The 14,020-nt window shown below is 41.1% G+C and overlaps 2 protein-coding genes across 3 annotated transcripts in view; one reads left to right on the top strand and one right to left on the bottom strand.

Moving 5' to 3' along the window:
* Nucleotides 1-1,839: 1,839 nt before the first annotated feature.
* LOC127568788 (F-box only protein 48) lies at nucleotides 1,840-5,620 on the bottom strand. The gene is made up of 2 exons (XM_052012949.1): nucleotides 5,284-5,620; nucleotides 1,840-4,204 (listed from the first exon to the last, which is right to left on the bottom strand). The coding sequence occupies exons 1-2, from the start codon at nucleotides 5,584-5,586 to the stop codon at nucleotides 4,043-4,045; spliced, it is 465 nt and encodes a 154-aa protein (XP_051868909.1). The 5' UTR covers nucleotides 5,587-5,620; the 3' UTR covers nucleotides 1,840-4,042.
* Nucleotides 5,621-9,781: 4,161 nt separating this feature from the next.
* aplf (aprataxin and PNKP like factor) overlaps nucleotides 9,782-14,020 on the top strand; it is a 45,284-nt gene continuing 41,045 nt past the window's right edge. The window contains exons 1-2 of one of the 2 annotated variants that reach the window (XM_052012948.1): nucleotides 9,782-10,142; nucleotides 11,788-11,859. In XM_052012948.1, coding sequence (XP_051868908.1) covers nucleotides 10,059-10,142; nucleotides 11,788-11,859 — 156 coding nt within the window. In that variant the 5' untranslated portion in view covers nucleotides 9,782-10,058. The remainder of the gene's footprint in view (nucleotides 10,143-11,787; nucleotides 11,860-14,020) is intronic. The other variant, XM_052012947.1, reaches the window with a different exon arrangement.

The following is a 14,020-nucleotide window of genomic DNA, read 5'->3' as shown; positions in this document are numbered from 1 at the left end:
CAATCCCAATTGCAGTATTTCAATAAAAGTAAACAAATTAACAGAAAAAGTGTTGACAAAATTATTTAAAACAGGACTTTGAAAGCTAATGCCTATAGTTAATAATTTGGCATGCTGCTAATTTAAATAGCTATCATTTTAGTGGTGCTAACCACTAACTGACTTTTACATACATAAAATACTACTCAACCAACTGTAATTCGCCTGCCGCTGAAACAGGTGTACGGCGGATGCCATGTCCCTGGCTCTACACTCATCTGCAGCATCTGGACAGCAAAGACACCTACGTTAGTCTATTGTTGATTGACTACAGCTCTGTCTTCACTTCTATAATTCTCAGAAAACTCATCTCCAAACTTGTAGACCTGGGACTCAACACCTCCCTTTACAACAGGATTCTTGACTTCCTGACCAGCAGACTGCAATCAATAACTGCAATCAGACTTCAATAAGATAGACAGCAACACCTCCACCATGATTATTCTGAACACTGGTGTCCCACAAGGCTGCGTCCTCAGACCCCCTCTACTCCCTATGCACTCACAACTGTGTGGCCAGATTCTTTAAAATAAACTTTATTTACAGCACGATAACAGGACCTTCTGGCCCAACAAGTCTGCGCCGTTATGTAAATCCATGTTAACCTACCCGTATGTCTTTGGAATGTGGGAGGAAACTGCAGCACCCGGAGGAAACCCACGCAGACACAGGGAGATTCTCACGGAGAGATTAGAAATTCTGTTCTAACTCCACCTACAAGTTTGCATGATACCACCGTAGTGGGCCATATCTCAAATAACGATGTGTCAGAGTACAGGGAGGAGATAGAAAGCCTAGTGACATGGTGTCATGACAACAACCTTTCCCTCAATGTCAGCAAGACAAAAGAGCTGGTCATTGACTTCAGGAAGGGGGGTGGTGCACATACTCCTGTTTACATCAATGGTACTGAGGTTGAGCAGGTTGAGAAATTCAGCTTTCTAGGAGTGAATATCATCAATAGCCTATCCTGATCAACCACGTAGATGTCACGGCCAAGAAAGCTCACCAGCACCTCTACTTCCTCAGGAGGCTAAAGAAATTTGGCATGTCCCCTTTGACCTCACAAATTTTTATCAATGCACCATATAAAGCATCCTACTTGGATGCATCACAGTTTGGTATGGCAACAGCTCTGTCCATGACCACAAGAAACAGCAGAGAGTTGTGGACACAGCTCAGCACATCATGGAAACCAGCTTCCCCTCCATGGACTCAGTCCACACTTCTTTCTGCCTCAGTAAAACAGCCAACATAATCAAAGACCTCACTCACCCCAGACATTCTCTCTTCTCTCCCGTCCCATTGGGCAGAAGGTACAAAAGCCTGAAAGCATGTACCACCAGGCTCAAGGACAGCTTGTATTCCGCTGTTAAAAGACTATTGAACTGTTCCCTAGTACGTTAAGATGGACTCTTAACATCACAATTTACCTCGTTATGACTTTGCACCTTATTTATTGTCTAACTGCACTGCACTTTCTCTGTAACTGTGACACTTTATTCTGCATTCTCTTATTGTCTTACCTTGTACTACCTCAATGCACTGTTGTAATGAATTGATCTGTATGAACGGTACGCAAGGCAAGTTTTTCACTGTACCTTGGTACATGTGACAATAATAAACTAATTTTCCAATTTACCTTCAATATTCATACTCATGAACTAATTGAAAGACTCTTGATGATTTCTGCTGCATTATAAAACCACCATAATTAGAATGCTACATGCAGATTAATTAAACAAAGCATTTGAGAGCAAGCAATCCAAGTCCAATGTTTATTTCTCTTGGGTACAAAACAAAGAATTCAAGAATACAGTACTCCCATTAGCTTTTCATGATCAATGCTTCTTCAAACCAAAAACAAAAGTGCTTTAAACAGTGTAAAACATTTTTAAAGGTACATTTTTAAAGGACATTTCAATACCATAGCATTAAATATTTATAGTTTAACAATAAAAAGATGGTTTTCAAATTCCATAAATTTTTTTATATCAAAATATGAACTATTAAACAAATAAAAAATCATTACAGCTCTTTTTAAGTGCATGATGCTACAACAAAATAGCTAAAAAATAATCTTTAAGTTTCAAAAATTGTAAGGCTCCTGGAAAAGTGCATTGAATAGTGCAGCCACGTGGACCAATGGGAACTCACGGCCACAAAATTTTATAGTGCACAAGGCCCAAGTTGTTCCTTGCTATAGAACACTTGCACACTTTGTGTGCTTAAAGGCCTTTCATTTCTGAATTCCACTATTACGAGCGCACATGGAAAACATATGTCATAATTCCAAATATGGGTCATGAAGTATGCAGGGGAGAAGCTGGGGGATTGGAAGGTCAAGGCAACAGGGGAGAGAAAGTAGGAGTGATTGGACCTTGACAGTGGTCAGGAGATGATCAGCTCTTAGGTATCAGCAAAGGGGTAGATGGAAGATTGTCACAGGGTATTGGGAGGTGGTGGTGGCAAAACAAACTGGAGATCAGTGGTAAATAAGTCAGGCTGGTTGGGAAGGGTGGGTGTCACACATGGGGAAACAATAGTTCACAAAGATAGGTAGAGAAGTTGTGGAAAAGGACATAAGGAGGCCACAAAAGGAATTTAAATAGGTTGAATGGGTAGGCAAATATCTGACCTATGGCATATAATGTTGGAAAATATGAAATTGTCCATTTTGACAGGAAGAATAACAAGGCAGCATATTAACTAATAGTGAGAACTAGCAGTGCTCTGAAATGCGCAGGAATATAATGTGGGTGATTCATAAAAGGCCAGTTTATAGGTACTGCAAGTAGGAAAGCTAATCAAACGTTTTTGTTTATTGTAAGGGTAAATGAATACCCATATTGGGAGATTATGCTTCAGTTATATAGAGCATTGATGAGACCACATCTTGGGCGTTGTACACAGTACCGACCTCCTTACTTAAAGAACAATGTTAATGTGTTGAAAGCAATTTAGGAAAGGTTCACTTGGTTTGGGATAGTTGCCTTATGAGAAAATGTTAGAGGCTAGGCTTATATCTGCTGGAGTTTAGGAGAGTTATAAGGGAGTTGATTGAAACATGCAAGATCCTGAGGGAGCACGGCAGGGTGGATGTGGAAGGGAAGTTTACTCTCAGGAGGATCCAGAACTGTGGGCCACTGTTTAAAAGTAAAGGGTCACTCATTTGAGAAAGAGGTGAGGCTAGGTTTCTTGTCTCAGATGCTCCTAAGTCTTTGAAAATTTTCCTTCCTCGAAGGACAGTGGAAGCTGAGTCTTTGAAAATGTTTAAGGCAGAGATTGTTGATAACCAAGGGGGTGAAAGGTTACTGCAGGTAAATGGGAATGTGGTGTTCAAGTTACAATCAGATTAGACATGATATTGAATAGTGGAGTAGGCTTGAGGAGACTACTCCTAATATGCAGGTGGATAGCTGCAGACTGGTGGCAAGGGTTGGCTGAGATAAACTGTGTTGGAAAATGGTGGTGACAGTAAAGTTTGAGGAGGATGATGGGATGGTGGGTATCTGGTTGGAGATTAGTGTTGAGGGCTAAGATGAATATCAGTGAGGTGGGGGTTGTGCTCATGATCATCACTGGCTAATGGAGCAGGGTGGTGGGCACTGGGGTAGGGTCAGGGAGAAGAGTGTTCAGAACAGCAAAAACAGCCAAGTGTTTTACCTAAAGAGGAACAACTGGAGGTGAGCTTCCAGCACTGGACTTTACATTTTTAACTAACGGTGAAGCAGGCTACTCAAGCAGCTAGAAGTGGCCTGCGCCATCCATAGGTGATGCACTTGTGGCGCAAATTGACAGGAGTTATGTGCAGGCATACTGTACGTAACAAGCCATTGGGTATCACACCACACATCTGGAATCCTTTGTGTATTGGTGCATCAGAAGCACAAAGAACCTAAAATGGCAAACCCCCAATCTTTCTTTATGATTTTTTTACACTTTGAAACTGAATTGCACAGTGTACATGAATGCTGCTCCACACAATTGAATTCCTAGGCTTTTATCTTTCCAACTCAGCCTCTAATATCTCGCCCCATGCATCTGCATCCATTTCACACATACTTTTACGCAAAAGTTCATTTGCAGAACGAATGTAACTATAATGACCATTCAACCATGCTTGTTTTATGTTGCTTTTCTCGTAATTTCTCACCAGGGTGACCTACAAATTAACAAAACAAAAACTGTTTAAACATTTTTAATATTCCTCTTACATCAAATGCTGTGTGTTGATTATAATTGCATTTAATCTGGAAGCTATAACTTTTATTTGCATAATATTAGGATGCATGAAATGCTCTATAACACGTGGACAAATTATTTTACCCTTTAATAAATTAACAAAGAAGAAGATTATTAATGTTGCAGATCCAACTGTTTTGCAGTGGTGAGGAACAAACCCTGGACTTGGTACCAATCATGTAATAGGCATACATTAGGACCTCTTGAACTACCGGAATCTACGCAACTCAGGGAATGATGATCTTTTTACAGCAAGTCCCACGACTAATGAAACCAATCTGTGTACTGTTACATCTCTATTAGATTTTCACAGAAAGATGCAATTACAATCTTAAACTAAAAAATATCATTTTTGTTTTAGTGGTTAAGAGTGGAATTTTCAGATGCATGTCACAAGCAGATGGGTTACTGAGGGAAACCTCCAATTCTAATGGCATGGCTGAGTATATAGTAAATCTGAAATACCTGAACAATGCTTAAAGGACAGTTGGATAGGTACATGGATGGGAAAGGTTTAGAGGAATATGGGCAAAATGCAAGCAAATGGGACCAGCTTAGATGGGCATCTTGGTCAGCATGGACAAGTTGGGCCAATGGGCTTGATTCCATGGGGTATTACTCTATGACTCTATGCATGTCTTTTTAACCAGTGAAATGTTTTATCTGGGCTGGACTGCAAGCCAAATGAAAGACATGCCCTAAAATCTAGGCCACCTGATTTCCTAGTTGAGATAAACAAATACAGTCAAAACCAATAATTATGATTTACCCATCACTGAATGGTAATCAATGGAATTGAGTCTTGATAGCAAACTCAAATGAGACAATTCTTCAGAGAAGGCTTCACAGAGCAGAGAAGAATGATGGAGAGGAAAGAAAAGCAAGAGAAATATAGGAATTATTGAAACTCAGATACAAATGGAAAGAAAGATGGATAGAAAGTTAGTGTAAAAAAATGCTTTAATTTTTACATTCCTCAAACTATCACAGATTATTTACCTTCCATGAAAATCCACTTGCTCGATCACATTGCAGTTCTCTTTTGCATACAGCCAATGTTGTCAAGCAGTGTTTGCGCCATAGAAAGTCACTGTTTTCGATCAAATAATTCCATGTCTTACACGTCATTGTTGCATTAGACAGGCCTTGAATGTCCAATTCACTGAAAATTTTCAGAGTCAGCTCTTGAGGTAAAAACAGAGCAAAATTGTGAGAGTTTGGTAATTCTTTCACCTTGATGGGGAAATTTATTTTACCATTATCAATAGTATCATGTTTGTTTCTTTTGCAAAATCTTTCCATTGTTGCTTGCTCCACAATTGCAGAGGTATTTTGAAAACCTACAAAATAGAATTTTACCATCTTATTGTTTTATTTCCACCACTTTGTCTTATAGATTAAAACACATGGCCTCACCAAAATGTTTGTGTTGTTCTTTCTATTTAGCTTCCACCATTTCTTTCTTCACTTCTCATGCATTCTAAATCATTATCTCAGCCTGCCATTTTTTGGGGATTCTTTGCTTACACCAATTTCTTATTTCTCAACATACTCTGCATTCCACTTTGCAAGACTCTGAAAACAATTCTGAAAAGGCTCTGATGAATGGTCACCACATACTGAAACAGTAGCAACAAACAATCTGCTGCAGGAACTCAGCAGGTCGAGCAGCATCTGTGGGAGGAAAGGACTTGTCGACGTTTCGGGCAGGGTTTTGATTGTTTCTCCAGATTCCAGCATCTGCAGTCTCTTGTGCCTACTCCTAAACAGTAACACTGTTTCTCTTTCCACTGAACTTCCTGACCTCTTAGTGGTTCTAGCATTTTTTTTCACTGATTTATTATTCCCCCTTGTAAAGACATAGGCATAAAGCAAAATATTAGCACAAATGCCTTGTATAGCATAGAACATAGAACAATTACAGCACAATTCAGGCCTTTCGGCCCACAAAGCTGTGCCCAACATGTCCCTACCCTAGAAATTACTAGGCTTACCCATAGCCCTCTATTTTACTTAGCTCCATATACCTATCTAACAGTCTCTTGAAAGACCCTATCGTATCAGCCTCCACCACCGTTTCCGGCAGCCCATTCCACGCACTCACCACTCTCTGAGTAAAAAACTTACCCCTGACATCTCCTCTATATCTACTCCCCAACACCTTAAACCTATGTCCTCTTGTGGCCACCAATTCAGCCCTAGGGAAAAGCCTCTGACTATCTACCCTATCAATACCTCTCATCATCTTACACACCTCAATCAGGTCCCCCCTCATCCTCCGTCTCTCCAAGGAGAAAAGGCCAAGTTCCCTCAACCTGCTTTCATAAGGCATGCTCCGCATTCCAGGCAGCATCCTTGTAAATCTCCTCTGCACCCTCTCTATGGCTTCCACATCTTTCCTGTAGTGAGGCGACCAGAACTGAGCACAATACTCCAAGTGGGGTCTGACCAGGGACCTATATAACTGCAACAATACCTCACAGCTCCTAAATTCAATTCCCCGATTGATGAAGGACAATACACCATATGCCTTCTTAACCAGAGTCAACCTGCGCTGCCACTTTGAGCGTCCTATGGACTCGGACCCCAAGATCCCTCTGATCCTCCACACTGCCAAGAGTCCTACCATTAAGACTATATTCCGCCAACATATTTGACCTACCAAAATGAAACACTTCACACTTATCTGGGATAAGTGTGAAATCCTTGGTCTGTGGTGTTTAACTCCAAATTGTGCACCAATCCGCAAACGCAATTTTTAAAAAAATTCATGGGACCTTAGTACAACTGCCTAGGTCATCCATATCTGCCCTCAACTGAGCAGCTGAGGAAACCATTTTTGAGGGCAAGTAACAGTCACTGACATTGGTGTGGGTCTGAGATCATATAGAAGCCAAAACAGGTATGGATGGCATATATCCTTCCATGAAATCAGAAAGATGGCAGATTTACTTCTCTGAAAGACATCATTGAACCATATGAGTTGCTTCAACAATCATCATTCCTATAACTAGGTTTCATGTAAATTAGTTAAACTTCCCCAAATTCTGTCTCCAGGATAAAATAAAAAGGCATCAAGCTACTATTTCAGTAACTTAACCATAATGCTTCAACACTCCTGAAGCTTGTAAATTTAGTCCAAGCTATTCTTCCATCACAAATACATCACCACTCATGCATCTCCATCTTATACTGTACACTTATTTCTTGAACCTGTTTGGTTTAACTTATCTGTTTATTTTTTTGGTATTTCTCAGTCATCCCTGTACTGCCAAATTCATGTCAGTTGATGCTAATGGCTTCCTGCATTTTCATTCTAGGATACATGACCCATAAAAACAAAAAAATACTAGAAATATACTCATGACTGCATGGCCAGATTCTGCTCTAACTCCATCTACAAGTTTGCAGATGATACGACCGTAGTAGGCTGTATCTCAAATAACGATGAGTCAGAGTACAGAAGAGAGATAGAGAGCCAAGCAATATAGTGTCATGACAACAATCTTTCCCTCAATGTCAGTAAAACAAAAGAGCTAGTCATTGAATTCAGGAAAGGGGGCGGTGTACATGCACTTGTCTACATCAATGGTGCTGAGGCTGAGAGGGTTGAGAGCTTCAAGTTCCTACAAGTGAACGTCCTGGTCCGACCACATAGATGCACGACCAAGGAAGCTCACTAGTGCCTCTACTTCCTCAGGAGGCTAAAGAAATTTGGCAAGTCCCCTTTGACACTCGCCAACCTTTATCGATGCACTATAGAAAGCATCCTATCTGGATGTATCACGGGCTTGGTATGGCAACTGCTTTGCCCAGGACCACAAGAAACTGCAGAGAGTTGGGGACACAGCCCAGCACATCATAGAAACCAGACTCACTTCTATACTCTCGCTGCCTTGGTGAAGCAGCCAGCATAATCAAAGACCCCACCCAGGTCATTCCCTCTTCTCTCCTCTCCCATCAGGCAGAAGATACATACCTAAGGGCACATACCACCAGGCTCAAGGACAGCTTCTATCCCACAGTGATAAGACTATTGAACGGTTCCCTCATATGATGAGATGGACTCTGACCTCACAATCTACCTTATTTGATCTTGCACCTTATTGTCTACCTGCAATGCACTTCCTCTCTGTAGCTGTGACACCGTATTCCTCTCTGTATTCTGTTATTGTTTTTACCCTGTACTACCTCAATGCACCATGTAATGAATTGATCTGTACAAACGGTTTGCAAGACAAGTTTCACAAGGTTTTCACTATGCCTCAGTGCAAGTGACGATAATAAACCAATACCAAATAATCAATAGATCAGGCAGCAACTACAGAAATACTGAGTGGTTCCAGCATTTGTTTTTATTTCAGATTTCCAACATCTGCCTTTTTTACATTTTTAACTATACGTGACTCAAACATAGTTCTATGCCACACTTCTCTCCAACAGATCCTATGGCACTTTTCCCATAATAAGGCAGTTAAACACAGTGTCTTGACTAATATTCGTCGCTCAGTCAATGCCACACAAAAAAAAAGATCCATTCATTCATTTTTTTTAAAAGGCAGAGTGGGCTCCCAAAATAAGGGAAGTGATCCATGGTTCCAAGACTTCATCATGAACCTTTATTGTTGGAGGGCAGTGTAGTCCAGCAGAAGCAGATTGTTAGAGGACCTTAGCCTTGTAGGTGTTCAGTGCAAGGGCAACCCTTTCATATGCTTTGGTGAACGAGTGGATAATAACCCAGGGCCTGTACCAATACAAAGCATCATCTACATATTGCAAATTGGATACTAAGGTTCAAAGACCTCATCATGCAAGGACTCCATTGTTTATACACATCTATCACATTCACACTAATCCTAACCCACAGTATTTAAACCAATGCCCACAAACCACTACGATAACAAACCAAATGACACAATCACACGGCTGATCCTAATACCTCTCTGAAACAATGCTCCCTACACACACACCGCAATGCTTGGGACTCCCACTCACCCTTAATAAAAAAAACAAACAATAAAGCCTGAATCCCAATAAAGGCGAGTGCAAACTGGACGGGAGTAATGAAGGCGTGGGCCAGATTAAAGTGGCAGTTTCTAGCGAGACCAAAAGAGAAGAGAGCTTCCAGTACAGCCAACACAAGAGGGATAATGATCCCAGTGCCCGCAAACTGACCACCCTAACCCAAGATACGCTTGGGGCTTTCCCCACCTCAGTCACCAGCTCCATCGTTCAACCCGTTTCCTTCTGATTTCACCCCTCCCCGGTTCCAACCTCCTCCACCCACACCAAATGCCACATCCTCAACCCTTTAATTCCTACCCCTCTCTTGCTGCCCTCAACCACATCCTCCCTTTTACTTGAATCCCAACACCCGCACTCTATCCCAATTCATATCCCACCCCCCACTCATCATAAGAGGCAGACCATTCGGCCCCTCACGTCTGCTCTATCATTCACCAGACCTCCCCCCTCACCTGTTCTGACGCTCCTCCACCGGCTTTTAAATGTCGACAGTTGACGTCTGTTTGCATGGAATCACGCATGCGTGTACGGCACAAGTCCCTCCCGGAATCAACGCGCAGGCGTAGGTGGGTGCGTTGACGCGGAGCACACCGGGAGCTGTAGTTTATTTTGTCTGTGGTCCGTGACGTTTTTTCTCTGGCTCGCCTGTTTTTTTTGACCCCCCCCCCCCAAAGGAAGTGGTTTGGGGGGTCGGCTGTGTTTTGGTTGTGGTCTGGCGTGTGTTTGATGTAAAAAGGATATAACACAAGATGATGTTGGAGCGTGTGGACGGGACAGGGACTGTCGACCTGCCTGCCGGCCTCACCACCATCGGGCGAGGGCCTCTTCTCGGGGTAAGTGCTGTGGTCGCCGCTGGTACAGTCTCCGGACGTTTAAAGTATTATTGCATTTTTCGGGGGGGGGCGGGAAGAAATCCTCGCAGGACTCATCGAGGAGTTTCCCAGTTAAACAGGGGTATCCCGTACTGAAACTGGTCATTCCACTTGCACGATCCATGTCGATGTTTATGAATTACTTTCAATATATCTCGCCCTATCAACGCGACCCTCTCCTCTTGTGTGCCTGTACGGGTTGCATCAAAACACCGATTATATCCGACTCAGCTGCTTCATGCTGTGGGGAGTTCTGCAAAACCAACATCCTTTCGGTTTAAAATAAAGTTTCTTCTGACCATATTGGTCACTAGTTTACTGATCTGCATTTGCTCCCTGTTTAGCAACAGTCGATTTTAAAAAATGCTGGAAGTGCTCAGTAGGAAGGCTGTATCAGTGAAAGAAACGAGAATTAACTTTGCGGGTCAATGACCTTTTGTCAAATCTGTTTTTATCTGCAAATCCCTTCGTGGGTTCACCAGCCCTTTTTTTCTGTAGTCTCTAGCAGATATTTGTGATCTTTCAATTCTAAACAATTGGTCACCAACAACTTCAATTTGTAGTGCCCTTGAGTGGAGCAAACATCAATTTGGCTTCTTGTGATCAAGAATGTGAGTAAACAAACACTAAACAAATGAGTCACATAAAGCAATATTAGAAATAAAATAGCAAATGCTGAAAATAGGCTGTAGACCAGGCAGAGAGAAATAGAATTAACATTTACAAGTACAGCTTGCTTCCACCTCTGTATCATTGCCTGTTTTCTGCCTGTAGTCCAGCCCATCCTTTGCTGAATTCTCATTCCTGCCTTAACTGATGTACAATTTTGAGCTTTCAACAGTCTAATCTTCAAATTGCAAACAGAACATCACTTCTGGTATTGAGTTGCATAGCTGTTTTAAACTCTTGTATAGTTGGTGGATTTGACTCAAAGAAGATCCACCATTGTTTCTTATTGTGATCATTCACACAGATAAATTGTTAATTTTTCTTCCCTGAAGTCTATGTGTGCATATCTGACTTGATCATTCATCACCAGATCTGTCCAGATAACATCAAGCATTCCTGGTTTCATTCTCCTTTCGTAGGCTCATTCACTGCAGGAAAATAAATATAACTCTGGCTGTTTTATTCAATGACCCAGATACTTGCTTAAACCACTATCTTGCCCCCACTCACCCAAGATGTCTGCAATAACAGATATGAGGAAATTCACAAACCTCTGTCACCAAATTTAAGATTCCCTGTTTAGTTCTTTCTGCTACTTGTCCAACACATCCATTTAGATCCCCCACTGACCAGCACATCTCTCAAGTTTCTCCTTGTTCATGCCATTGCTGAACTTTCTTCAGAGTCATAATGTCATACAGCATGGAAACAGGCCTTTTGGTTCACACAGGCTGTATCAACCATCAAGCACCTAGTTACACTTATCCTATGCTAATCTAATGTCTTTGTGAGACTCGCCTCCTGTTTTCTTGATTCCATTCCCACTAACTGCAGAGCTCCTGACAATTTGCATTTGGGACATTTTTGTATTTTGTATTTTCTCATCCAAAAATTCATACCAGTGATTTAACTTTTTTTTTCTGAATGAATTCTTTAGGTTTCCGATAAACGAGTATCCAGAAACCATGGCCTGCTGGAAGTGTTGGATGAGAAGTTGCGCATTAAACCGGTGAGGAAGATTCTGCCTCAAATAATACTTTTTAATATTGTATAATTGCAATATTTCGCTGATACCTCAAAGGGCAGAGTACAGATAATGCCCAAGCATTAACCTCTGGAAGCAAAAGTAGTATCAAACCCACCCAAATACAGAGATGATACATGGATGGGAATCTGCATGGGAATTCTAAAGGTTTTAAGGCTAGGATGAGCAAGTAAGACATACACTATCCGGTTGATTTCAGTAAAATTATCATTTATCTTCAAACCATAATTTATCTGAGGCGGCATTAGCCGAGCTATTTTCCAGGTTATCGATATTAAGGTAACTCGGTGTTATTCTGGTTGGTCTGTAAAAAGGAAAAGGCATTATTGTTGTAGATGTGATCTTGTGATAAAACTAACTAAAATATTGGGTGAGATTTTAATTCCTTTACGCTCTTCAAAGTCGAGTTTATTGTCATACGCACAAGGACATGTATGCACAGGTGCAATGAAAAACTTACTTGCAGCAGCATCACAGGCACATAGCATCATATAAGCAGCATTCACAAGAAAAATATAAATTAAACAAATTTATACACAATTTTTACAAGAAATAAAACAATTAGAACAAAAAAACACAAGGTCCGTTTTAGCGCAAAATGATCAAAGTGGTCAGAGTGTTGCTAAACTGTAGTGCCGGTTGGTTCAAGAACAGCATAGTTGAAGGGGAGTAGTTCTTCTTGAACCAGGTGGTGTGGGACTTTAGGCTTCTGTACTTCCTGCCCAATGGTAGCTGTGAGAAGATGGCATGGCCTGGATGATGGGGATCTTTGATGATGTTGCCTTCTTGGGGTAGTGCCTTCATAGATACTACCGATGGCGGGGAGTGATGTTGCCTTGATGTATTGGGCTGAATCTACTACTCTCTGCAGCTTCTAACATTGTGCTTTCGAATTGCTGTGGCAGACCATGATGCAATCAGTCAGGATACTTCCAATAGTACATCTGTAGAAATTTGTTAGAATGTTTGGAGACAAGCCAAACCTCATCAACCTCCTAAGAAAGTAAAGACGCTAGCACGCCATCCTTGTGATTGCATCTATGTGCTGGGCCCACGACAGGCCATCCGATATGTTAACACCCAGGAACTTAAAGCTGCTGACTCTCTTCACTGCTGATCCCCCAATCTAGACTGGTGGATGTTTGTCCTCCCCTTTCCTGAAGTCAGCAATCAGCTCTTTAGTTTTACTGACATTGAGCGAGAGGTTGTCATTGCAGCACCACTCATCCAGGTGTCCTATCTCACTCCGGTAAGCTGACTCATCACCACCTGTGACTTGTCCAACAGTGTTGTTGGTGGATTTGTATATGGCATTGGAGCTGTGCTTAGCCACACAGTGATGTGTGTAAAAAGAGTAGAGCAGGGGGCGAAGCACATAGCCTTGAGGTTCTTATAAAACATTCATATTGTTTGGCTATTCTTGGTTAAGTTTACACATTCCAAATCTCCTGAAAATTTGTAAAAACACATAAGATGTTATTTTCTATATATTGAGGTTTACAGAAATGGACTAAAATATCTGGCTCTGATACATTGCTATCATATTATCCAAATTTGTTCTCCATTGGCTGTTTGGTGCTTAGTGTGAATCGGGGTCTTGGGACCTAATTACAAAACTCTGAACAGAAATTTTAATGTTGTGTGATTCCAAGCTGTGAGGTACTAAAACAGCTCTGACTTTCATCTTGAATGCTAAAATTTATTGCCATGCCAGATTTTTTTTGAATGATCATTCTCTTCATCCTTATTGCATCGTCAATGTTGGTCTGACAGATGATGAAAATTCAGTGTTATTTGGTTTTAGCTAATTATTGTCATACCAATTCATCTCAATGGATTTAACAAATAATTTAATCCCATGTGTGCAGAAAATGTAGTGGCTCTCTTTCTCTGTGCTTCTTGTTGAAATTAAAAACTTTTTTTGTTTTCTTTTGGTTGTAATGCACATTCTGGCAGTCTAATATTTCCTTTGACTAAGCAGATAATGGCCTGAATCTTACAGTAGTAATGATGGCAAAACTATTGACTTTTGCTGTTTAATACATTGTGAAAATGAAAGGTACTTTGAGATTTTTTTATGCACGTATGTACTTGTGCATGGATATCCAGTTTCTTGTGAGTGATT

This window comes from Pristis pectinata, chromosome 3, assembly GCF_009764475.1.
Source record: "Pristis pectinata isolate sPriPec2 chromosome 3, sPriPec2.1.pri, whole genome shotgun sequence".
Taxonomy (NCBI): domain Eukaryota; kingdom Metazoa; phylum Chordata; class Chondrichthyes; order Rhinopristiformes; family Pristidae; genus Pristis; species Pristis pectinata.
This window is presented reverse-complemented; position numbering and strand designations above follow the sequence as displayed.

Coding starts and splice junctions, on each gene's coding strand:
- LOC127568788 (XM_052012949.1), bottom strand. CDS start 5,586: ATGGAAAGATTTTGCAAAAGAAACAAACATGATACTATTGATAATGGT. Junction 4,205..5,283: donor CAAGTGGATTTTCATGGAAG/GTAAATAATCTG, acceptor GTTAATTTGTAG/GTCACCCTGGTGAGAAATTA.